The sequence below is a fragment of the Myotis nattereri genome (assembly GCF_964212035.1).
Source record: "Myotis nattereri genome assembly, chromosome: 9".
NCBI classification, from domain to species: domain Eukaryota; kingdom Metazoa; phylum Chordata; class Mammalia; order Chiroptera; family Vespertilionidae; genus Myotis; species Myotis nattereri.
The window spans coordinates 36,804,111-36,830,442 of NC_138084.1; the positions used below are offsets into that span (position 1 = coordinate 36,804,111).

The following is a 26,332-nucleotide window of genomic DNA, read 5'->3' on the forward strand; positions in this document are numbered from 1 at the left end:
ATGCATGTTTGTGTGTGTCTATATACGTTCACATTTGTGCTCACATTTTTACAAGTAATTGATGATAGGCAGAAAAAATCTTCTGCCAATTATGTATGTTGAATTTGAATTTCTCCACCTCTGCATGAATTGGAAACCTTTTTCTGCATATGCTAAGGACCCAACCTGGACCTCCCAGGAGAGTTGACCCAGCATATTGGGGAAATACTTCGTTTCCCAGCCTTGTTCAGCTCCTTTTCCAGCTTCAGTAGGCTTCTTACTTCTTTCTTGCTTCAGACTTCCAATTCCCTCATGACTGTTTTTTCTGGCCTTTTAAGGAAACTTAATCTCCAAGCCTTCTTTCATATTCAGTAGCAGCCAGTTGGATAAAGGTATTCTCAAGCCTGCAAGGATATTTACTCTTTAGTAGGAACTAGGCCTTAAGCTATAAGAATGACATCGGAATAGTAAAATTCTGGACATTAATAAATGGACATAGTGGCGAGAGAGCGGGGATGGTGAGTGGATTTTGTGGTGTTCCTGAAAGTCTTACAAGTAGAAAATGATCCCCTGGCCCTTCAACCATCTCTGGTCCTAGAACATACAACTTTACAGCTATTTCTTCTTATCCCTGGACCCGCCTTGGTTGATTTTACCTAGATAATTACTGCTATTTACTAACTGTCTAGAATTAGATAATTCTAGGTATAGTGGTGGGCTTACCCATGCGAACACTTGGATAACTTTGGCCCAGTCCATATGAATCAATAGATGAATCTTCCTGGGAAATAGCTACCAAGTCAACAGCCTGTTCTTCATTCTAGAGCAGTGGTTCTCAACCTTGGCTGCATGTTAGAATCACCTGGGAATCTTTTTAAAATCCTGATTTCTGGGCCTCATCCTCTGGAAATTCTGTTTCTTTGTTATGGGGTGGGGCCACAACATTAGTAACAAAGAAACAGAATTTCCGGAGGATGAGGCCCAGAAATCAGGATTTTAAAAAGATTCCCAGGTGATTCTAATGTGCAGCCAAGGTTGAGAACCACTGTTCTAGAGTCTCAGTTTTAATGAATCTTTCCAAAACAAATGAGAAACAGGAGAGCTAAAGTTGAACAAGAGCTGTTCTCCTCAAAAGTGAGGGCATATTTCCTTTCAAAATATACATTTCCTTCTCCTACTATATACAGTCAGCTTATAATACTAAGTTTTCTTCTCAAAAATAGGATGGCCTATCTCTATCAGATATACGTCCGAGTCAAGAAGGTTATCTTCAAAAAGAACTTAAGCTAGGAGCTTAGGTGACTCATCTGAGAATATTCTATCATTCAGAAAGTTTTCAAGGTCCAACCCCGGTATTTAGTGCTCTGTGGCCTCCACATTGCACAGGCACCACCTTAGTGAATCACACTGGCTATCCGTCACTCATTCTCGGAAGACCACAGTTTCAAAATAAAACCCTAAGAAAATGTAGGCACAGAAGTAACAATTGCAGTTACTTCACCCATGGTAGATTGTATCATGGATGAAACCTGTAATTTGAGTCTTTATTTGTCCTTTGACTTAAATTTTTGAGTCAAAACTTCAGTGAAATTCAGAAATTTAGGCCCCAAGATGTTGATTGTGTTGTTTATGGAAAATGCTTTCAAGATTTACTTGGCTTTCCATAATTCTAACAAAATAATTTAATTTTTCATTGTCTCTGGAAAAGTTGAGTATCTGGAAAGGAAGGAAAAGATGTACTACAAAATCATAATTCAATAGTACTGTGGTTTCTGCTTTCATCTAGTAAGAACTGAAAATCACATAAAGAAAATGTTCATTTTTATCAGATTATTTACTTGGTAATCAAATTCAAGTGAATAATTTACTTAAATCAGAGCCTGTGTTTTTCCTCTAGATTCTTTGTCATTAGAACAGTCCCTAAGATAGTGATAACATCATCCAAATCAGAGGATTTAAACTCTGAGGTTTACCCACACAGGAAAGAAAAGTGCTCTTCCAGGGGATACACCTTTGTCTTGTTAACCTAATAATATAGAATTGACTACTACATACAGGACATCTAGAGCTAAATGGTCATAGCCAGCTTTCCAGGTGCCTGGCCTGCCTCGCTACCCCTGCAGATCCCCAAACTGCTTCCTGCTCCTCAGGCAGGTGCTGATGTTTTCCAGCGACATCCATGACTTCCCACAGGGGCCTTGGCTGTTGTGCTGTGACCTTGTACAGCCAGGCCACTGCTCCCATATCTCCTTGAGCCGCTGGTTTGCTAAATACGTATTAAGTGCCAGTGAGATTCCATTTCATCTAAGTTGTCAATATTGTTGACATAAAGTTGTTCATAATATTCCTTTATGATCCTTCTAATATCTATGGAATCTTTAGTAATGTTACCTCTCGTTCCTGATACTGGTAATTTTGTCTTTTTATTTTTATCAGTCTGGCTAGAGACTTGTTGACTTTATTAATTTTCTCAAAGAACTGGCTTTGGCTTCATTGATTTTCTTTTTTATTTTTTGTTTTCTATTTCATTAATGACTTTTTAATCTTCATCAATTTCTTCTGCTTGCTTTGACTTTTATTTTGCTTTGATTTTTCTAATTTCTCTAAGTATAAGCTGTGGTCATTGATTTGAAACCATTCTTCTTTTCTAATTCAGGTGTTTAGTGCTATAAATCTTCCCCAAAGTATTGCTTTAATGGCATCCCAAAAGTTCTGACATGTCTTAATTTTTTTTTCATTTAGTACAAAATACTTCCTAATTGCCCCCTTTTATTTCTTCTTGGATCCATGAATTATTTAGTTTCCAAAATATTTGGAGATTTTCCAGATACCTTTCTGTTAATTGATTTACAATTTAATTCCATTTTGATCAGAGAATATACTTTGTATGATTTGAATAATTTTAAATGTATTAAGACTGATTTTATCACTTAGAATGCAGATTGCCTTGGTAAATGTTTTGTATACATGTGAAAAGCGTGGGTAGTTTGCTATTGTGCAATCAATGCCAATCAGGTTAAGTTAGTTGATAATGTAATTCAAGTCTAATTCTCCTTCCATTTCTATTTATTATGTAGAGATTGTAATCTCTCTCTAATAGCTATTAAAGATAATATAGTTGTATATTTATTTATCCTTGCATTTCTATCATATTTCATTCGTGTGTTTTGAAGCTCTTTTATTTGGTACAGAAACACTTAGGGTTTATGTCTTCTTGATTAATTGGCCCTTTACCATTATGAAATTACCTTTACTTGCAGTAATATTCTTTGTTTTGAAATCTAAATCATCTTCTGTAAGCATAGCCACACCAGCTTTCCATCCTTTCTTTAAAATAAACCTTTATTTTAGAGTACTTTGACATTTACCAAAAGTTACAAAGATAATATAGTTTCCAAGTGTTCTCAACCCAGTTTCTCCTATCATCAACCTTTTAAAATACATTTTATTGAAATATAACTCACATACCATACAATTCATTCATTTCAAGTATACGATTTAATGGGTTTTAGTATATCCCCTTTCACTACAATTAATTTTAAGGCATTTTCATGCACACAGAATGAAACACCATACCCATCAGCTGTCACCACCCATTTCCCCCATTCCCCAAGCTCTAGGCCACCTCAGTCTACTTTCTGTCTCAATGGATTTGCCTACTCTGGACATTTTAGGTTCTTCCACTTCATATAATGTTTTCAAAGTTCATCCATGGTATAGTATATATCAGTACCTCATGTCTTTTTATTGCCATACTATAGGCCCAGTGCATGAAATTCGTTTAAGGGGCTCGGCTCTTGGCAGCCCCATCTTCGTCCGGAATGATGTCCGGAAGGTCGTTCGGCTGTCCGGTCTAATTAGCATATTATGCTTTTATTATTTTAAACTAGGGGCCTGGGGCACAAAGATTCGTGCACTGGGGGTGGGTCCCTCAGCCTGACCTGCACCCTCTCCAATCGGGGAGCCCTCAGAGGAGCCCTCTCCAATCCGGGAGTTTCTGTCTGTCTTTGCAATCATATAAGCGAATTGTCTGAGACCCCCAACCCAGTTTAGTTTGTTGCTCACAAAATAATAGAGGCATTTTTTTTTTTCCTTTGCTTCATTGGTAGAGATTTCCTGGAAGTTTTAGGATATCTTCCCTTTAATTTTTCCTAGACACACTGATTTTACTTATGTCTCTCACCTTTGCTTTCCCTCCATCCCCCACCGCAACAGTAACTTGCTCCAGGTTCACTTTGCTCTAGTGTCTAGGACAGCGGTTCTCAACCTGTGGGTCGTGACCCCTTTGGGGATCGAATGACCCTTTCACAGGGATCGCCTAAGACCGTCGGAAAACACATATATAATTACATATTGTTTTTGTGATTAATCACTATGCTTTAATTATGTTCAATTTGTAACAATGAAATTGGGGGTCACCACAACATGAGGAACTGTATTAAAGGGTCACGGCATTAAGAAGGTTGAGAACCACTGGTCTAGGAGATCCGTCTGAAACCAGAACTACAATTCCCAGCATTCCTGGTGCTCCCTAGGCTCTAGGCCTCTGCTTCAGGTTCTGGGGCTGCCACCAGAACTACTATTCCCAGAATGCCTGGTGCTCCCCATGCTCTTGGTTTTCCCTTCCTGCTTTGTCTCCATCCCACAGCCTCCCACTCTGCCAAGTCCTCCAAGCCACCAGCTCTCCCTCTCTGCTCTCCGTCTGGCAGCTTGGGGAGCCAAGTTCCCCAAGCTGTTCCACTCTCTGCTGGCTCTCCCGCTCTGCTCTCCACCTAGTGGCTTGGGGGAGCGACCGAGGGAGCCACGTCCTCCCATGCTGCCAGCTCTCCCGCTGTGCTCTCCACCTGGCACTTGTGTATGCAAATTAACCTGCCATCTTTGTCAGGTTAATTTGCATACTCACTCCTGATTGGCTGGTGAGCATAGTGGGGGATGGTCAATTTACATGTTTCTCTTTTATTATATAGGATAATCCTACATTGTACATATATATATCACATTGTGTTCACCAGTTGATGAACATTTGGCTTGTTTTCATTATTTTTATTGTGATATAATTCATCTACCATAAAATTCACTCTTTTAAAGTGTGAAAAGGGCTTTTCCTTCTCTAAGTAGTGTGGGGTGCCAGCTTTATCAGATCTTTAATTTTTGTTATTGCTTTTAAATACATTTTATGACTTCTAAAATTTTATTAACTTGCTGATCTAGTGTTCTCGCCTTTCTCGTTCTTTTGTTCTTATATATTTTTTAAAAATTTCTTTGCTCTCATTTCAGTGGGGTTTAGAGATCAAAGAATATTCAGTCTGCCTCATTTAATTTTTTTAAATCTCTTAAAATTATTTTTGAAGAAGCAAAACAGACTATTCAAAATTCTCCCTGGCTGATGTGGCTCAGTTAGTTGAGTGTTGTCCCGTGCACCAAAAGGTCACTTATTTCTCTCTCATCTCTCCTCTCTCTCTCTCTCTCTCTCTCTCTCTCTCTCTCTCTCTCTTCCTCTCTCTCTGTCTCCTTTACTTGCCTCCATCCCTCTCTTCCTCTCTCTTGAAAGTAAATGTTTTTTAAAATTCTGTTACCTTTACTTCATTTTCATTTTGCCTTTTTCCTCCCAGTCTTTGTGTACTTCCAGACATAATATTAGCATATTTGATTTGTTTTCTGAAATGTAGCATAAACAATTCATTCATAAGTACATCACCATAGTAACCACTTTAATGGCAACATAATTTTCTTCTGTGTTAACAATGTACTTAACCTTTCTTCTGTATAGCTAGACATTAAAATTGGTAGCTTTGGAGAGGGGCATAGCTATTAAAGATAATGCTGTAATAAACATTTTTGTTGAGCTTTTGGGCCATTTGCAAGCACACATAGTGAGAGCTGTGACTCACCAAATTCCTTATTTCCTGTGCCAGGACCCACAATGCCTTTCTCCTGCTGCTCCTTTTGCTCTGACACCTCAGAAAAAACACCTTGTTATGTATCTACTAGTCTTTTTTGCTGATTATGTTCTGCCAGTTTACAATGCTATTACAAGCAACATTATTAGGTTCATCCGCCATCACATGTGGAGTTCCTGTCTCTTCGTATAAGATCATAGGCACTTTGTAGACAGGGATCCCATAGGGTTTGGTATATTGAGTTAATGAAAAACACAAATTTCCCGTAAACACATATGGGTAGACTTTTTTGGTTTGTTTCTAAACAGGTTTAAGAATAGTTAAATCTAATATATTTTTTAAGTCCATGATTTCATAAAAATATGAATAAAAAACTAATTGGTCATCTGTGATAGATGCTAAAAAATAACTTTTTTAAAAAATCTGATAAATGAAGGAATAAAATCATGCATTTATCTTGCTTTCTAATACAGACTATTTGGGTCACTATACAGTTGATGAGGGAAAGTTTCTCTTTATAGAAATATCCCAGCTAATAAGTGAAGAAGTATTGCTAGAATGAAAATATCACTATTTTATTACTCCTAATGATTAATGAATCTGAGCATTGACCATCAATAACCTTTACCATCACAGCAGAAGAGACAACCAGAAGTGACTTGGTATTCTTGCCAAACAAGCCTGAATCTGATCAAGGCTCTAGTCTAGATCCAACTACCAATTTGCAGTAAATACAGAGGATAAAAAAAAATGCCACATTAACTGCGTTACAGTTAGCAAATATCAGACTGATGGAAACTCTGTTGGACAACTGATTCCGTTTCTTTACCAAACAGATTGCAAGTGGGGCAGGAGGCGGACAGATCGGTAGATGGTAGAGAAACCTATAGATTAAAACTGACCTCACCAACATGAATGAATAGTGACATATGGACCTTATTTGAGTCCCTCCTAAGTCAAACTATTTATAAAAAATAATAAAAATAATTTTAAAACCAGAAAAGCTTTTTAAACACAAGAATTAAAATTTAAACATCGACTAGATATTTTATATTAAAGAATTATTGTTACTTTTTAAAATAGATTTGCAAAAAATCTGCATTGAATAATTTCTCATTGAAGAAATAAACAACATGCAGTAACCCCAAAATGTTTATGGCTATAGATAACAATGGGAATTATCACATTTCTTAGGCCCCTCTCACGTACTTCCAGGCACTGTTAAATGGTGCTGAAACCAATAATCAAAATTGACAGTTGACATGTGAGATAATGTTCACACACCATTGTATATAATAGCAAAAAGCTGGAAACAATACAAATGTCCATTAACAGAAACAAGGAAATGTTATATATTCATACAGTGGAATTCCATGCAGTAGTTAAATCATGCAATGATTAAGAAACAAAATTCTGTGAGCTCAGCTGGCGGAGAAACCAAGATGGCAGCATAGGTAAACACCAGAGATTGCTGCCTCACACAACCACTTCAAAAATACAACTAAAAGACAGAACGGACATCATCCAGAATCACAGGAAGGCTGGCTGAGTGGAAATTCTACAACTAGAAGGAAAGAGAAAAGCATACTGAGACTCAGAGGAGGTGCGGTGCGGAAGTAAAATACAGAGGTACAGAGGCACATGCGGAGAGGGTTGGCGGCTGAGGACACGGTTGTCTTTTTCAGTCCGGAGGGAGTCTCAAGCTCTCCAGTTCCGGGCGAGTCTCTGGGGACCCAGACTCATACTGGAGAAACTGGACTGTCTGGCATCGGTCGGAACTCGAGGGCAGCATTCTGTCGGGGGTGCTTGCAGCGATTGCCGGAACACTGAGAAGCAGGGCCTCTGAGGGCAGGACTGAGAGCAGCCATAACTGCTCGCTCCACCCTGTTGATCCCCTGGGACCCCTCCCTGCCCAAGCCACAGAGGCTTTTGCATATGAAAGGCCTGGCCCTTTGCAATCTGATAATTACCTAACAAACTGAAGCTGCCCCAAGTCCCCAGGGCAACTTGCATGGTGTCACAGCTGGCTCCTGCTGGATAGCCTCAGGCAGAGGCTAGATTAGCACCTCCTTAGAGATCCAGGAGCCAGTGTGCCCAGTGGTCAGAGTGGGATCATCCAGATTGCAGCTCCTTGGATTCATAAAGGACACACTCAGGGGGCAGACTCAGTGAGCACCAAAGCCCCATTGAAGCAAGTCTTGCCCTGGAGGGGTGTTTCCAGCACAGAAGTTCTCCCACTGCAGACTCAGCTGATTCTCACAGCCAATTGGCCTGGAGGTCAATCCCTCCCAGTGTTACCTACAACAATCAAGGCTTAACTACAACAAGACTGTGCACAAAGCCCACAAGGGGATGCACAAAGAGTGTCTACCTCAAGTAATTGGGGAGGCTGAGCCACTGGGCCCTATAGGACACCTAGTACAGAAAGCCACTCTATCGACACAGCGAAGCATAAAAAAATGCAGAGACAAAGAAACAGGACACAAATGACAGAAATGGAGGAAAGCAAACTACTGGATATAGAGTTCAAAACCATACTTTTAAGGTTTTCCAAGAACTTCCTAGAAACCACCGATAAACTTAATGAGACCCTCAAGAAATCTAATGAGACCCTCAAGATTGTGATAAAGGACCAACTAGAAATTAAGCATACACTGACTGAAATAAAGAATATTATACAGACTCCCAACAGCAGACTAGAGGATCACAAGAATCAAGTCAAAGATTTCAAATATGAAGAAGCAAAAAAAATACCCAGGCGGAAAAGCAAAATGAAAAAAGAATCCAAAAATAAGAAGACAGTGTAAGGAGCCTCTGAAACAGCTTCAAGCACACCAACATCCGAATTATAGGGGTGCCAGAAGAGAGAGAGCAAGATATTGAAAACCTATTTGAAGAAATAATGACAGAAAACTTCCCCTACCTGGGGAAAGAAATAGACTTACAAGTCCAGGAAGCACAGAGAACCCCAAACAAAAGGAATCCAAAGAGGACCACACCAAGACACATCATAATTAAAATGCCAAGAGCAAAAGACAAAGAGAGAATCTTAAAAGCAGCAAGAGAAAAACAGTCAGTTACCTACAAGGGAATACCCATACGACTGTCAGCTGATTTCTCAACAGAAACTTTGCAGGCCAGAAGGGAGTGGCAAGAAATATTCAAATATACCAAGAACCTACAACCAAGATTACTTTATCCAGCAAAGCTATCATTCAGAATTAAAGGTCAGATAAAGAGCTTCACAGATAAGAAAAAGCTAAAGGAGTTCATCACCACTAAACCAGTATTATATGAAATGCTGAAAGGTATCCTTTAAGAAGATGAAGAAGAAGAAAATGGTAAAGATACAAACTATGAACAACAAATACACATCTATCAACAAGTAAATCTAAAAATCAAGTGAATAAATATTCTGATGAACAGAATGAACTGGTGATTATAATAGAATCAGGGGCATAGAAAGGGAATGGACTGACTATTCTTGGGGGGGAAAGGGGTGTGGGGGTGCAGGAAGAGACTGAACAAAAATCTTCCATCTATGGATGAGGATAGTGGGGGCGGGCGGAGGGTGGCGTGGGAAACAGGTGGAGAGGAACTATGGGGGGGGAAAGAGGAGCAACTGTAATAATCTGAACAATAAAGATTTAATTTAAAAAAAAAGAAACAAAATTCTGTAGCTAATCCCCTTGGGTTTGAATCCAAGCTCAGATTCCGCCACCTCCTGGCACTATTTTCTTGGACAAATTACTTAACTTTTCTGTACCTCAGTTTCTTCACCTTCTAAAACAGAGGTAATAACAGTAATCACCTCAATAGATTATAAGATTTCTGTAAGGACTAAGTAAGTTAATAAATACATATAGTGAGGGCTCAGTATAGGTTAAATTATTATAATTATTACTTGTTATTATTACCTGAATAAGTCTAGCAACTTAATGTGTCAAAAACCCAAGGTACAGAATAAACACAATATGGTACCATTTATACAAAGTTTAAAAACCTGCCAAAAAGGGAGGTGGGTTGGATTTGGATTCTGTCTTTTATTTCTAAGAATACCAAACCCAGGCAAAGGATTTGACAATAAGCTTGTATTTGATTTCTACTAATTTCTGAACCACACAAAATGTAAATTGATTTATTCTTGATCTCTCAATATGTACTAATACAGAGAATCATTAGAAAGATAGGTGGTTGAAGGACTTCAACCCTGTCATTCCAGCTGCTGACATTGGCACATCAATGAACACTGGCTAAGGCTGGTGAATGAATGTACTTCTTCTGCAGAACTTGTGTGCGTGGACCTTCTAGGCATCCCGGGAGAGGATTGGTTTAGATCGTTATGAATTTGAGGTTGCTTGCACTGTTCAGTCTTAGAGGATCAGGTAGTAGAACAGGGAAACTCTACTTTTTCACAATCTCCTCTGCTTAACGAATTGGATTACTCACTGTTCTCTAAATCCCACTGGCTAATCCACACACTATCCTAAATACTCATTGTTTATAGGCCACTCTCTTCTTCCCCTTCTGAGTGTGTTTACAAAGAGCCAGTTGTGTTTTGTCCCAGTTAATTACATAGTTTAGTTTAATATTACATGAATTGTATACTTTGAAAAACTTCAGTAAGGGGTAAATGAAACCTGCAGTATAATCCTACATATATTCTTTATGAATATATACTGGTAAAAAACATAAATGGGAATGAAAAATACCTAATTTAGGGTCATTGCTTCCTCTAGGAGAGGAGGGAAATGGGATCAAGACAGGTACACGGTGGACTCCAATCAAAGCAAGCATGTTTCAGATTTGACAAATATAGGTTATAGATACATATTTTTTTCTGTCTTCCTTTTGTTTGTCTCTCAAGACTAAGCACTTTCAAAGCTCATCAGAAGCTACTCAGAAATTAATTCCTAAAGTGACTTAACATCCAGACTTGGTCGGGCCAGTGTAGAATCATGAAGGGACGGCCGGTGCCACTCCTGAACTGTACAATGAGATACATGTGTATTCCAGAGCCAGAATGGATAGGAAATACTCAGCAACTTACACAGTGAATCTTTGTATTCTGCATTATTCTTTAAGACCATTATATATTTATGGAATCAATCCCGCCAGCTAGCTTTTTCCCCTGAGACCTGATTTGCCTCTGAGCTCCCTAATTAGAGCCTTGGGCCTGGAGAGCAAACATGTCTAGCCTTACACAGTCCTCTCACACTGATCTCTTAAGCTTTCCCTTGACCAACTCATCTCTGAGATGATATGTGCCCACTTATTTGGATTTGAATCTGGCCTGCTTGTTGGTGAGCCTGTGAGTTTATTCTCCATATCCTGTCCCATGCTGGGTTTCCTTTGAATGCTCTGGAAAATGAATGGCATTGCTTAATCTAGTACATTTGAGGCTATTTCTTCTAGATAAGGAAGGAAGTCAACACATTCTTAAGCATTCTTTTAAGAATGTGTTGACTTCATAAAATTGCATGGCAAAATATCACTTTTTTCTTTAGGACAGAATCATAAGAATCATGAAGTCTAAAGTAAATACTTTTGCCAACTTTGGAGGGAGACATGTCATTTGACAGCAGCATTCCCTACCACCATCGCTCCCCACACTGCGTGTAGACTGAGTCTCCTTGTGCAATAAAGGTCATGAAGCTGGAATGCCAGCCATTATGAGAAACCATCTTGGGAAAGTTTTTGCTTCAAACCAGAGAAGTGATTAAAATTGGGAGATAGTTTTATCCACAGAGGCTTCTTTTCTTTGTTTCCTAAAACAACTGCTACTATCACAGGATATACCGAATCTGAAACCCTAAACAATCGCATTGCATTTTTCTCTAGATAATTATACTGTGGCTTTGTTTTGTGAAATATCTTAATTTTTGTACCTTACAAAAATGATGTAGAATAATGGAAACCCTTATTTCTATTTTCTTCTCTTCTACCCATCTTGCTGTGTGACCTTGGGTAAATCCATTTTCTTTATAGGGTCTCTCAGGTGTACGGTGAGGACATGCAGCATTCACCTCTCACCACCCACTTTCTAGCCCAGCCAGACGGCAAAGTTCCATTTTTGCAATTCCTTTCTGAAGCCCTGATGGAATCTAGGCAGAATAAGGTGCTACTGCCCTCTGCTGGTCCTAAGAACACACCTGCCCATCAGTGCCATGGCCCTGCCCACCCTCACGTCCAGGGACACAGTGCCCCATGCTTGCAGTTGAAAAGACATAGCAGGAAACCACAAAGAAAACAGGCAGATTTCATGTTTGGAAAAATAATAATATTTTGAGTATTTTGGAATTAATGATCTGGATGCATGTCTAAGATGCCTTGGTCATTTGTGTCTGTCTTGCCACCAACAAGTGTTTATCCTCTAACCACTTCACCCTGCTATAATTCTCACCGAGTAAACCAGCTGCGGGTTCTGACCCTTTGGGCTACTGCCACTCTCTTTCACACCATGTTTCTGCCTAGGAACATATACAGTTCACTCTTGTACAACAGATTTAGGCAAGTTTTTGCATATTCACTTTTAGTTTGTAAATAAACAGGAAGATAATAACTGGTCCGTGCCAAGGAAAGTAAATATGCAGCGTCAGTGAGAAAAATGCTGAAGGAGAAAGGCAGGGCTGTGGTGTGCTCTCCAATTCCTGCAGAGATGCCAAGTTGTAATAAGATTTATAATTAATAACTTCTGTGTGTGGATGACTCTAAAAGCACTTTAAGTGAGAGCCTGGTACAGATTTGTTAAGCGCTTTTTCTGAGCTTATATATACTAACATAATTTTAGAATTCTAACATGTTAAGAACTGCTATGTTACATTGCATTTGTAACAAGTGGTGCTGCCTCTGACTGTCTTCATGAGAAAGACAGTTGAGAATTATGCTTTTATCTTGAATTTTGTGACTTTAATCTCTCTTTCCAAAATAGGCTTGTGCGCTGCTACAAGGTCATTGTTAGTCCTTAGAATTCTTAGGGGCAAAAAAAAAGTGTAACCCACATCCCCTCTTGAAAGGAACTTACACATGGGATAGAGAAGTACATAGACTCTCGTAGGCAAATTGATATAGCCACACCACCTCTAACTACACAGGTACTGCATTTCGTGGTATGCCTGGTGCCTGTTCCAGCTCTAGGTTTAGTCTGCTTATTAAAATGGTTCAAAAGAAAACTTTTATTATCAGAAACTTTAGTTCTACTGACAGAAAAAAGATGAACTCAATTCCAAAGAATAAAATGGACAAAAAGTGTCTAACTATTGAGAATGCTACCTGCTGTTTGCTAATAAATGATGGAATAAAAAATGTTGAAACATCTTTTATCTTTTAGAGGTGAAAGCAATAGCTATGAAAAGATGACTCAAATCATTAACTGAAACTCAGCAATGTAAATTATCTGAAATTTAAATGCAGGGGGTATTTGAGATTTTGCTCCTTGGCATATGTCATCAGTTTGGCTCAAATAAACTCTTATAAAAAGTTCAAATATGCCCTAACCGGTTTGGCTCAGTGGATAGAGCATTGGCCTGTGGACTGAAAGGTCCCAGGTTTGATTCTGGTCAAGGGCATGTACCTTGGTTGCGGGCACATCCCCAGTAGGAGGTGTGCAGGAGGCAGCTGATCAATGTTTCTCTCTCATTGATGTTTCTACCTCTCTATCCTTCTCCCTTCCTCTCTGTAAAAAAATCAATAAAATATATTTTTTAAAAATATTCAAATACAATAAAATGCATTATCAATTTGAAATCATATCAGAGGTGTCAAGGCAGAATATTACTTTGGGAAACAAAATCCTGAAGTGCAGAAAAAAGGAACAGACAGCAGTGCTAACTGGTATTTAATGTGTTTTGTGATTTGCTTTCAGTTCCTTTGCAAGACAGTTTGGTATCATAAAAGCAGGGGCTTAGGAACCAGCCAAGTCTGCCCTTTAAACCACCACTTATGTAATTGTTATATGACCTTGGGCAATTACTTAAACCTCCCTAAACTTCTGTTTTCCTTAAATTGGCAATAATAACGCACTTATAAGATTTTTAGTATTAAATGAGATATATAAATATTTATGAAGTTCCTTGAGTGCCTGCAAGAGTTAGTTTTCCTTCCCTCTGTTGTTAATCACAGAGTAAGGAAGACTGCCACTCTGAAGCCCAGCAGGAGGTCCTGGAGAGGAAGGTTTGGTTCAAGATTACCTTCCTGTACCCAGACTTGGTTACCAGGAAATGCCCTTGAAGCTAGGACAGTCGCTAGTGAGCCAGGCAACAGCCTGGTGGGGAGGTCAAGGGCTGGAGTGAGCAGCAGGGAGGGTGCAGTTACTCCTGAGTCTCAAGTTCATGATATGCCCTCACTCTGTATGAAAGACCAAGCTGTATGTGCACTCACATTTCAATTAGTACCTCCCACCACCACCAAAAAAAAAAGGTATTCTAAAACCAAGTATAAGAAATTTTAAATTATCTGGAGTTTTATAATTAGGTTGCAATGGATTTTATGTGTTCTAATTGTAATAAAACTACCAACTCTACAGTGCCTACTGTGTGCATAGTCTCTAATTCATATAATAGCTTTCCTTTTTAGCTGTTGCTAAAATGTTCATTTTGATAGGTAAGGTGACTGAGATCTGAAAGGCTTTTCTAGCAAGCCCAAAGTTGCCAGTTAAAAAAATGAGTAAGTTGCCCAGCAGGTGTGCCTTAGTGGTTGAGCGTCAACTCATGAACCAGGAGGTCACGGTTCGATTCCCAGTCAGGGCACATGCCCAGGTTGTGGGCTCCATCTCCAAGGGGGTGTACAGGAAGCAGACAATCAATGATTCTCTCTCATCGATGTTTCTATCTCTCTCTCCTTCTCCCTTCCTCACTCTGAAATCAATAAAAACATTTTTTAAAGTAAGTTGCTAGTTGCTAAGCTTATATTGCCATAAGATACTGTTTAAATAAGTCATTTGAGCAATCTGTGGTTAACTGTGGCCCCTGTAACCTTCAGAACTGTCATAATTCTACCAGCCCCATGGTGATAGATTTCATATTGTATGTTCTCACAGAAATTGGCCCCCGGAGTCAGCCAGTTTGCTTACACCTGTGTGCAAGACCACCCCATTTGGACAAATCAGCAATTTTGGGAGACAACCTTTTACAATGCAGTGCAGGAACAAGTTCGCACCCTGTATCTCTCAGCCAAGGAAGACAATCATGCCCCGCATCTGAAGCAGAAGGTAAGAGAGGTGGAAGAAGGTGCATGTGTGGGTCAGGATCCTGGCTTCAAGGAAAGTGTATTCAAATGTCCCCAGGGCAAAAGGAAATATAGTCACTTTCCTACCGATGTGTTTGACATTTATTTAGGGAGCAATGTGGTGAGCATCTTTCTTCTGTTGATTTCTGACATTCTCTTTTTTTTCTGTAATAACCTCTCAGTACAGTTCTTTAGCATTAGAATTATTTTATTATCTATATATGTAAAAGCCTAAGCGAACGGCCAACCGTTCAACCGTCCTACTGATAGCTATGTTGCGCACTGACCACGAAGAGGCAGACACTCAATGCAGGAGCTGCCAAGCTGCGGTGACTTGGCAGCTGTGGTTCTTGGGTGATGCACCCAGAACCAGAGAGGAGGGAGCCCAATTCCAGGGTGCGTCACCCGAGAACCACCCTCTCACAATCCGGGATGCCTTGGGCATGTTGGAGAGCTGGTTTCGGCCCAATCCCTGCAGGCCAGGCCAAAGGACCCCACCAGTGCACAAATCTGTGCACCAAGCCTCTAGTATTTTAATAAATAAGAATTCCCTGGATACAATTATAAGATATTGAACAGAACGAACACACCTAAAATACCTAGGTACATGTCTTTGTGCCTTAACTTCTTGAAGAAACGTCAAATTCAAGTTGATCAACTTTAAAATAAATGCAAAATTCATTAGTCCTGCTCAGAAGTATGCCAATGCCAACAATGAATCAAGGTCGTCTTTTAGTAATATTCTATATGCTCCTATATATTTTATCAGTATAACATATTTTTAAGAAAAATATTTTAGAACAGAGACAATTTGTTTTTAATTTGAAAGAGTAGTTTAAATTTTTGTGAAATTTTAAAATGTTCACTAGTTATCTGGTCTTGGCAATTCATATTACCCTCTGTGCCTAATTCCCTCATTGGTAAGATGAACAGATATGACTATATGAGATTTTAATGTCTAATACAAGTAAAGCACAGTGAAGAGTGCCTGGCATGTAGTAAATAATAAATGTTAGAAATTTTCATCCTCATTAATTCAATGAAGCCAATTAAAGCCTCATTGTCTATGTGGATTCACTTTAAGAGAAATTTTTCATTTTGTATGCTGGGCTAATACTTACTGCTGACCCTTTCCATCATTCTCTATTTTAATTTGGCCTTCTATCTTGTGTGATAAAGCTACTGAGATATCTAATAGAAACTACACAGCAGTATTCAAATACTCGGTGCCTCGTAAACTTAAGCATATTCTTGGTCTGATATTGAGGGTGGTAAGAGCAGAACTTTAATAACAAATAGCACTATCTGACATCTAGCTGATGCTCCAGATTATTGTTGTGCACTGTTGGTGTGAATGTAATTTAAACTCTGATTTTTCTTTCATAACACCAAATACACTTGGGTGAGGATAAACACTGTTAGTTTGAGGTCATGTTCCAGAAATAATTGGGCTGGTGGAGTGCTTTTGGTATTATAATGCTAACATTGTTATCTCTCAAAAGCATTCATAAAGCAAAAACATGCTCTGTGTCCTGTATTCTAGAGAAGTCTGTCTCTGAGCCCCAGGTTAGATACAAGTGACACTGTAGGTGGACCAGCTGTTCACAGCTATAAATGCTATGCAGCTGTCAGTTCATGTTATTGTTTAACTCTTTGCCCTACCAGGAAACCCCTCTTAAAAATCCCACAGCTACCCATATCCTCATGTATAATGTTTGACACCCACATTTACAAGGAAATCTAGTTCTGTATTGTGACTTTGATCATTCCATCTTCTTCTCCAAAAGAACAGAAGAAATGTATAAGAGTATTAGTAATGATACTTGAACATTCATACCTGAGCATTTATAGGTTCTCAGGTTGATAATTTGTTGTAACTGGCAACCAAAAAGGGATGGAGCCACAGAGGTAAATAAATGCAGTGAAATGTCAGCAATGACAAGTGTATCCACCTGTCCATCTGTGCTTTGCTACTGCTTCCTCAGGTTTGTCACATGGTTCCACTCAGGGCCTGCTGGATCTGGGTGAAAAGGAAGACTAGGTTTGGTTTTGTTGTTGTTATGTTTTGTGTGTATGTTTTCATCTTTGCTGATATAGGCATTTAATAGATGAATTATGGGAACATCTTCCATGTTTTCTGAAGCTCGTGATGCATTTGGATTGTGTCGCTTTATTTTTAGGATAAGATTCCTGATGACCAATATCAGGAGAAGACAGCCATGGACCTGGCAGCCGAGCAGCTCCGCCTCTGGCCGACACTGAGCAAATCCACGCAGCAGGAGCTGGTGCAGCGGGAGGAGAGCATCGTCTTCAGTCAGGCCATCCACTTTGCCAACCTCATGGTCAACCTGCTAGTCCCACTCGATACAAGTAAAAACAAGCTCCTACGGACCTCAGCACCCGGCGACTGGGAGAGTGGGAGCAACAGCATTGTCACAAACAGGTACCGAGGCGTGGGCACACAGACCCTCCTTTTCCTGGCTTAGCAGAGAATGTAAGCTATTTTGGACAAATATTGCTGTACATATTTTAAAAATTAACCATTTTCAAACTTGCTCAGTTCTTTTCTACTAAGAGACCGTCACTTCATCTGACTTCATAACCACCTCCCATACTCTCTTCTCTTTGTTGACCTGCTTTTTCCAGTCTCACCAGCTGCTGATCCAGCCCTTCGTTCCTTTCTGCCACAGCAGTTTACAGAAAGTGCTTTGAAAGGTTACTAATGACCTCCTTCTTGCTAAAGTGATTATTTGTTTCTAGGCTCTCTTTTCCTCAGTTATCCCTTACATTTGCCTGGAATCATGTCCTCATCCTTGCATTCCTCTCAACCCTACAACAACTTTTCCTACCACTGGGAATGAAACCCATGGACTGCAGGCCTGGTGGGATCTGGCCACTGGCTACTGCTCTGACCTTATTTCCTATCACTTTTCTGTCCGCCAGACTTATCTCCCTGCTAAGCCTAATGTCAGGCACACTGCGCATAGTATCCCCTCAGGGCCTTTGTGCTTGTCCCGCAACCTGGAACACTTTCCCTGAAAGAATCACTCCTTCCCTTCATCTAGTTCTCAGCTCAGATGTCACCTCCCCAGAGGCCTTCCTGACTAGCACTCTTTTTCCTACCTCACTTCTTTTTTTTTTTTTTTTTTGCCTTCATGACGTTTTCTACAACCTGATTTTTACATAGTGAGGGGCTAAAGCACCTAAGTTCTTTAATGATTTGGGATGATATGATGCCATATTCATTGCTTAGCTTTACTATAACACTGAATGGGCTAGCATGGTTGGGTTTGGGGGAAGGAGAACTGAGTAGGTTAGAATAGGCAAATGAGTCTTTTCCATACTCAGCCGCCTAAAAGAAGGCAGAGGAGGCAAGCATTTGTTCAAAGTGGGAACTGTTGACTAAGCAACAAGGGCAGGGATTGAAGTTTCACATCTCCACTTCAGACTTAATCCCTTCCCAGTGTGAATGTAACACCTACGGTAGAATGATGGTTTCAACGTGACCAAAAGGGTTGTGATGCTCTCCGAGAGAGATAAATATCGGAGAAGAGAAGGGTTCATAGAACAGCTTGGTTCTCCCATTTGGAAGAATGGGCTATTTGCTGAAAAATGATCTTTTACTTTGCCTACCAGGGAACATGTGCCCCAGTTGCCAGAGGGCAAAGATAGCTGCTACTTTGGCTCAATGTGGTAATTAACTTAGGAGGACAATTTTTTCTAGAAGGTTCAAGTATCAGATAATAAGTGAAAGGGTCCTTTTTTGCTTTATATTCCATAGTTCCTGGTTTCCTTTTGGGAAAATCAAAGAAGGTACCTTATTCTTTAAAAAAAAAAGGGGGGGGGGGTCCAAAGGACAGTTTCTGGCAGTAGCTTCCAAATGTAGGCAAGTAGAATATGTTTCACTGTTGTCACTTATAAAGGAGCTGTGAGTGAGCCTTCTGCTTAGGTAGACGTCTCTCTGAGCAAGTTTAAATTGCATGGAAATTGTGATATGGTAGTAATTTGTCACATTTTGAGAACTGACTATGATTTCTTTCCTTGACTTTCTTAGTATTGCAGGAAGTGTAGCTGAGAGCTATGATACAGAAAGTGGGTTTGAAGATTCAGAGAATAATGACATTGCCAATTCTGTTGTGCGTTTCATTACCCGCTTTATTGACAAAGTTTGTACAGAGAGTGGAGTTACTCAGGACCACATCAAGAGCCTTCATTGCATGATCCCAGGTAATCACTTTACAGGTATTAGAGAACCATAATGTAGGTAATTGAGTAAGAATTGTTATGGGTCTACTTTTTTCAGCTAACAACCTGTAATACTTGTCTTCCGTGGTGTTAAGCCATGCTATTTACAGTCCTCCCTTGGTATCCATGGAGAATTGGTTCCAGGACACCACCACCCCTTCACTGATACCAAAAATCCATGAATGCCCAAGTCCCTTATATAAAATGGCACAATAGCCCTGACTGGTGTGGCTAAGTAGTTAGAGCGTCAGCCTGTGGACTGAAGGGTCCCGGGTTCAATTCCGGTCAAGGGCATGTACCTTGATTGCGGGCACATCCCCAGTAGGGGGCGTGCAGGAGGCAACAGATCGATGTTTCTAACTCTCTATCCCTCTCCCTTCCTCTCTGTAAAAAATCAATAAAATATATATTTAAAATGGCACAGTAGCCCTAGCTCGTTTGGCTCAGGGATGGAACATTGGCCTGCGGACTGGAGGGTCCCGGGTTTGATTCCAGTCAAGGGCACATGCTCAGGTTGCTGGCTCGATCCCCAGTAGGAGGTGTGCAGGAGGCAGCCGATCAATGAATCTCTCTCATCATTGATGTTTCTATCTCTATCTCCCTCTCCCTTCCTCTCTAAAATCAATGAAAATATTTTTAAAATATAATAATAGAAATAAGATGGCATTGTATTTGCATTAGTGAAATCATAATATTTCTCCTTTTGTGTCTGGCTTATTTTACTTAGCATGTTTTCAAGGTTCATTCATGTTGTAGTAGGTATCAGAGCTTCATTCCATTTATTGTATGGGAATACCACATTTTGTTTATCCGTTCATCTGTTGATGGACACTTACATTGTTCCCACCTTCTGGTTACTGTGGATAGTGCTGCTATGAATATTCACTTATAAGTATCTGTGTGAATCTTTATTTTCAGTTCTTTTGGGTGTATCCCTAAGGAGTTGTTGCTGGGTCTATGTTCAACTCCTTGAGGAACCACCAAAATATGATTAGTTTTTAGTTCTAAAATATCCAGAATTTGTTGTAATTCTGCTTGTTTTGTGTCCTTTTGTTTTGAATACTCTGACTCATCCTAGGAATTGTAGCTATGCATATTGAGACCCTGGAAGCAGTGCATCGAGAGAGTAGAAGACTTCCACCTATACAGAAGGTAATGTGTCAGACCACGTGCTTCCGGGGTAGAACATCTCTTCTTAAAAACAGCAACAATAGACTGCTGTGCCCCAGGAAGTGCCTTCTTCTAACCTTTTACAGAGACCAGCTCCAGTTTTAATAATATATTACACTTCCAGAGGAGTCCATCATGTAGCTCCTCATAAAAAGGATACTGTTCAGCAAAGAGCAACAGTGACCTCTTGTTGAGTTGCTTTTACAGGCAGGTCATAAATTATGAACATTCTAACTCCCAAGCCCAAGCCAGGATTTTATGTCTTGCCTACTTCCAAAAAAAGGACTTAAGGCAAGTACTGTACGAACACCAGGTTCTTCAATCTCTATACAGTGCGAGCATACGTCACAAGTATCTGGGAAGTCGATTAAAAAATTGAGAGCCCTGAGCCCTGCCCAGCCTCCTGGTTCCTTATTTCCCACTGCAGCACCCTGGGACTTGGCCTGGGGTCTGTCCTTTAACAAGCCTCCCAGTTGACGATTTTGCAGCTCGCCTGGCACCAGCCTGTGGGCTAGGGTTCAGGACCCACTTACCTATACAACAGAATTATTAAAAATAAATTCGGAGGAGAAATCAGAAGCCAGGTGGGTAAGAAATATAATGTCATCAGAAACCTGAGAAAAGTGGTTATTAGACTTTGGCTTTACGTTTAGCTCCGAGCTTTTTAGAGCCAAGAAAGAAAAATGCTGATTTATTTTGTTTTTACTGCTTTAAAAGGAAGCATAAGTGATATTCAAGAGAGATGGATTTTTTCCTAGTACTGAACTCTTCAGAGGAGTGAATCTTGTGGTTTTGTATTTCCCAAGATGTGTAAATGTTCATTACTTGGCCATTTGTTGTGTGAATCTTCATTAAGGGCCAAGAAGGGTGGGTCTTTTTAAAGATGCATCCACTTTTTTAAGTTGTTGTGTGTGTTTTTTCAGTTTACAAACATAACTGAGGCACTAAAGCAATACACATTGTGCAGAGTTGAAGTCCCCTTGTCTTGCCTATCCCCACCCCACCAGTACCCTTAACCACCTTTAACAGCTGGCTCATATTCTTATACTTTTAACAAAAAGGGGATCGTGATATATATATATACATATATATATTTACAACTGGTGTTTTTACTTAACAGTGTATTCTGGATATCATTCTACATTAACACATATAGATTCGTGTCTCTTTTTTTAAATTATTGCATTGAATAGATGTTTCAAGCATTTTAGTAATTTCCAATGATTTTCCTTTTAATAAGCAATGCTGCAAAGAATCTTCCCACATTTGCACAGAGATATGACATTTCTGCCTCTTCCCAAATCTGTTTTGTCAATATTGGCTGCCTAGGATGTCTGGCTCAAGTTCTTTAGATCTGTAACTTGGAAAGATAACCAACCTTGTCTAAGTGTTGGAAACCCCACAAGAGTTATGTTTAAAATGCTTTTTCTGTTGTTAGCCTAAGATTCTTAGACCTGCCCTGCTGCCAGGAGAAGAAATTGTTTGTGAGGGTCTTCGAGTTCTGCTGGATCCTGATGGGAGAGAAGAAGCCACTGGAGGCCTCCTGGGAGGCCCACAGCTGCTGCCGGCCGAAGGAGCCTTGTTCCTCACCACGTACAGAATTCTGTTCAGGGGGACGCCCCACGATCAGCTAGGTATGGCTGGTGTTTGCCATCTGAGTATGGATATGTATGTGCTGCATGAGGATTTGATTTGCAGATCTTTCCAGATTCAAAGTCAGCTTTTTGCCACAAAGGGTTTATTAAGAATACTTTTGTCTGTCACAGCTAATGATAATTTGGATCATAGATTCTTTTTTTATCTTTATTGTTGAAAATATTACATAGGTCCTCCTTTTTCTCCATTAACCTCTTGCAACCCTCGCTCATCCCCTCAACCCCCCAGACCCTCACCACCCCATTGTCTGTGTCCCCAGGTTATGCATATATGCATACAAGTTCATTGGTTGATCTCTTCCCACCCACACTCCCCTGCCTTCCATCTGAGGTTCAACAGTCTGTTCTGCTTCTGGATCATAGATTCTTACTAGAAGAACCAAGGGTATCTTCTTAACAGTAAATTCACTGACACGATCATAATTTCATTGGCAGCATATTGTGACTAGGTATAGTCACAGTATCTGGTTGCTAACAATGCCCCTTGCTGAATGGCCCCACCTTTCTGAGCCCTACAGTTAACTGTAAAGCCAACTTTTTGGAACAATGTGCTAAAGCCCAGGATTGTACCAACTAATTAACTAACCCCACCTCCCTCATCACATTTCAACTAACCCCATTTGGCTCTTAGCAGACAACTTCTCTTCTATCCACTAAATTCCTTCAACTTCTATTTCTGTTTTCTACTTTCCTACACACTCTTCTTTATTAGAAAGGAATAGCAGGTCGTATCAAGTCTGAATAATCTTTTTGAAATCAGTATTTGATCTTAAACTGGTTGATGGAAAAGCATATTAGGTTTAGGTAAAACAATTGGACTCCAAATCAAGAAGCTCCAAATCAAGATGTCGACATCTTAGTCTACTGGCCTCACTAGGGTTCAATTTCCCCTGTTATAAAATGAGGGAAATGAGCTTGGTTGGTGATGATGTAGTGGTTCACAACCTTGACTGATGAATTTGGATTATCTAGAAATCTTAGGAAAAAAACACACACAAACAATTCTGGGCCCAACTCTCAAACATTGAATTCAAATCTGACTTAGGATTCTAAGAATAGGAGACGTAGACCTCTGTATTTTTAAGCCCCAGAAGTGCTTGTGTTGCCTACTGAGGACTGGGAACCATTGGGATAAATAGTCACTAAAGTTCTTTCCTCTTCTGATGTTACTCATCCAGCAGCAATTGATGAGTACCTATTTAACTATGTGCTATGCATTTTGTTAAATGGTGGGATTCAGACCTATAAAATGTAGTGTCTTTAAAATCTCACAGTTGGCCCGGCTGGTGTAGCTTAGTGTTTGAGCATTAACCCAGGAACCAGGAGGTCACAGTTCAATTCCTAGTTAGGCCACATGCCCAGTTGACGGCTCGATCCTCAATATGGGGCATGTAGGAGGCAGCTGATTGGTGATTCTTTCTGATCATTGATGTTTCTATCTCTCCTTCTCCCTTCCTCTCTTTGAAATCAATTTAACAAAACACTTTTTAAAAAATTTCACAGTGCATAGAATCAAGATGGTTCATTATCTTTTTTTTTTTAATATATCTTATTGATTTTTTACAGAGAGGAAGGGAGAGGGATAGAGAGTTAGAAACATCGATGAGAGAGAAACATCGATCAGCTGCCTCCTGCACACCTCCTGCTGGGGATGTGCCCACAACCAAGGTACATGCCCTTGACTGGAATCAAACCTGGGACCTTTCAGTCCACAGGCCAACGCTCTATCCACTGAGCCAAACCGATTAGGGATGGTTCATTATCTTGATCATAAAATATTGTTCACTATATAATAAACAAAAAGTACATAAATTTTAAATGAAATAGGAATAGTCATGCTCATTTTGAAAAAGAATGAAAATAGAGCAAAATTTCTCAGCCTTCTCCTGTCATATTATTATACATAAATTACATTTGTATCTATAAGCATATGTATTTTTAAAAGAAATTAAGTATCCAGTACTTATAATTTTTTTATACTGTGACTTTTGTGAGTTCAGTGGCCATAAACATACATACTGGACATATAAATATATGAGACTGTTGGTCATTTAAATTGCTCTAATTTATTTATTTTAAACAAATCAATAGCATACTTAGTGTGAAAGCTTATATTGTCCTCTTGTTTTATCTTGTCAATTTGGGGGTTAATTTCACATTTAGGAAAATTCTTCTTATCAGAGAAAACCTTTTTATCTGCCTCTTTTAGTTTATTTCTCTTTTTAAATTTCTAACTTAATATGTCTCCTTCAATGACACACAGAAATCTGATCATTTTACATGTGTTATGTAAGTTTGTTTAATACATCCATGAACTTAAATCCTATGTACATCCAGATTTTGTTTAGCCGCTAGGTATGAGCTTAACATAAGAGAATAATCAGAATTTTCCAGGTTAGGAATTGATAGATCCAAGGAATGAGAAATTCTGCTGATAATGAGTGGATAAGTATATGGGCACTTAAGTCCCTTAAACCTGGTTCAGTTCTCACCCCGTCTGCTCACTAGCTGAGAAGCCTTGCCTATTGTTGCTCCTGTGCTGTTGCTGGCGCGGCTGTCTCAGATCCATTCTTACAATCTCTTCAAAGCTCCCCTTCCCTCTCACTTCCTCCAGGAATCATTCCCTAGCCACCTAACATGCAGACATCTTCGCCCTTTCTACAGTATTGAAAGCCTTGCTCCTTCACATGTAGGAGCTAATTCCATGTTGTATTCTGTGTGTGACTCCTGTCCCACGGGGAACTGTGAGCTCACGTGGGACACTTCTTTTAGAGACCCATCTCCGTAACTTCAGATAGTTTATAGTTATTTATATTTTCCTTTTTTTGCTTTAATACGTAAACTCCTAAAAATCTTGGTCCTAAGCCCTGCCACGGGCACATGCATGTAGTACAGTACCTTTTACCACCTACAGATGCACACTTAAAACCTTTTCTCTTTTGCTTTATTCTTACATTAAATATCATAGATGCCTTTTCAATATTAAAGATACTTCTGTTTTTCTGTGTAAAACCTACCCTTCCTATAAGATTGCCTTAAACCAAGGATCTTGTATGGAATGCAGAGGCGGGGGAAACAGACTGAAGGCAGGCAGGCTGTGCCCGTTTCTTCCCTCTGGGGAAGAACTGTGTCCTGGGAGTCAGCGCCACACAGTAACATTAATGAATGTGATTCTGCATCATGCGTTTCTCTCACTGCATTCCTGGGCGCTGTGCTCTCCAGAGACATTTCCCCAGCAGAGTCTGGTGAGGTGAGCAGCAGGGACTCTGGACATGAGCAGTAATATGCTGTTGCTGAACCCAGGCCTTGTCTTCCTATAGTTGGTGAACAGACAGTTATGCGAAGTTTCCCGATCGCCTCCATCACCAAGGAGAAGAAGATCACAATGCAGAACCAGCTACAGCAGAACATGCAAGAAGGACTGCAGATCACATCCGCATCTTTTCAGGTATTAAGAAAGGGAGCCATTCTATTTAAAAGTTTTCTGCAAATGATGTCACGGCCACTTTCTGTGGTCATGTGGTTAGTGGCTAGTGGATGAGGAGGATCAGAAGGTCCAAGAGGGTAATCTTCAAGGCTGCAAACACATGAATCATCTTGGATTTAATCCCTCATTTCCTGAGCCCTGTGGCCAACTCAGAGTACCAGCAGATTATCTGTCAATACTTAGTGATCTTAGAAATTCAGGTGCACAGTTGACTCTTATTCTCTGTCAAGTCATGCCTCAGTTTGTGTGTGAAACCTTCATATAGAAAGCAATTCTCTTGGCATCTGTTTCAGAAGGAAATGCTTTATGGCTCTTCTGTGGAAGAAGTAAAGTTCTGATCATTACGGCTAGGGCTGAAGTACTGTAGGTACTAAGTCATCCCTAATAAAGCGTAGGTTTTTCCAGGGAGCTCTGAATGTATCAGAACTTGCGAAGTTACTGATGCAGACCAGTCACTGGATGAGTGGTCTTTCCTTAGTTTTTCCCGTTGCTATTCTTCATGCTTTGTCTCAGATTTCCAAGGGCTCCAATTCTTCCCTCATTTCTTCAGTCAAGAAGCCCTCCCTATTCCTCCATATGCTAATTGGGAAATATGAGGCCGAAGGTCTCTAGGCTCCAGACCTTCTCCCATCACCCGAGATTGTGACTTCCTGGGGATTTCTTCACTGCTC

General features: G+C 39.9%; 1 protein-coding gene across 3 annotated transcripts in view; it reads left to right on the plus strand.

The window, feature by feature from the left end:
- The window catches only part of SBF2 (SET binding factor 2), a 361,888-nt gene that overhangs the window by 270,667 nt on the left and 64,889 nt on the right, over window positions 1-26,332 (plus strand). For all 3 annotated transcript variants that reach the window (XR_013996414.1, XM_081099093.1, XM_081099094.1), the window contains exons 18-23: window positions 14,917-15,087; window positions 17,285-17,547; window positions 19,159-19,331; window positions 20,428-20,501; window positions 21,958-22,153; window positions 25,495-25,622. Coding sequence is in view for 2 of the 3 variants with exons in the window: in XM_081099093.1 (XP_080955219.1) it covers window positions 14,917-15,087; window positions 17,285-17,547; window positions 19,159-19,331; window positions 20,428-20,501; window positions 21,958-22,153; window positions 25,495-25,622 (1,005 nt within the window). In the remaining variant the exon portion in view is untranslated. The remainder of the gene's footprint in view (window positions 1-14,916; window positions 15,088-17,284; window positions 17,548-19,158; window positions 19,332-20,427; window positions 20,502-21,957; window positions 22,154-25,494; window positions 25,623-26,332) is intronic.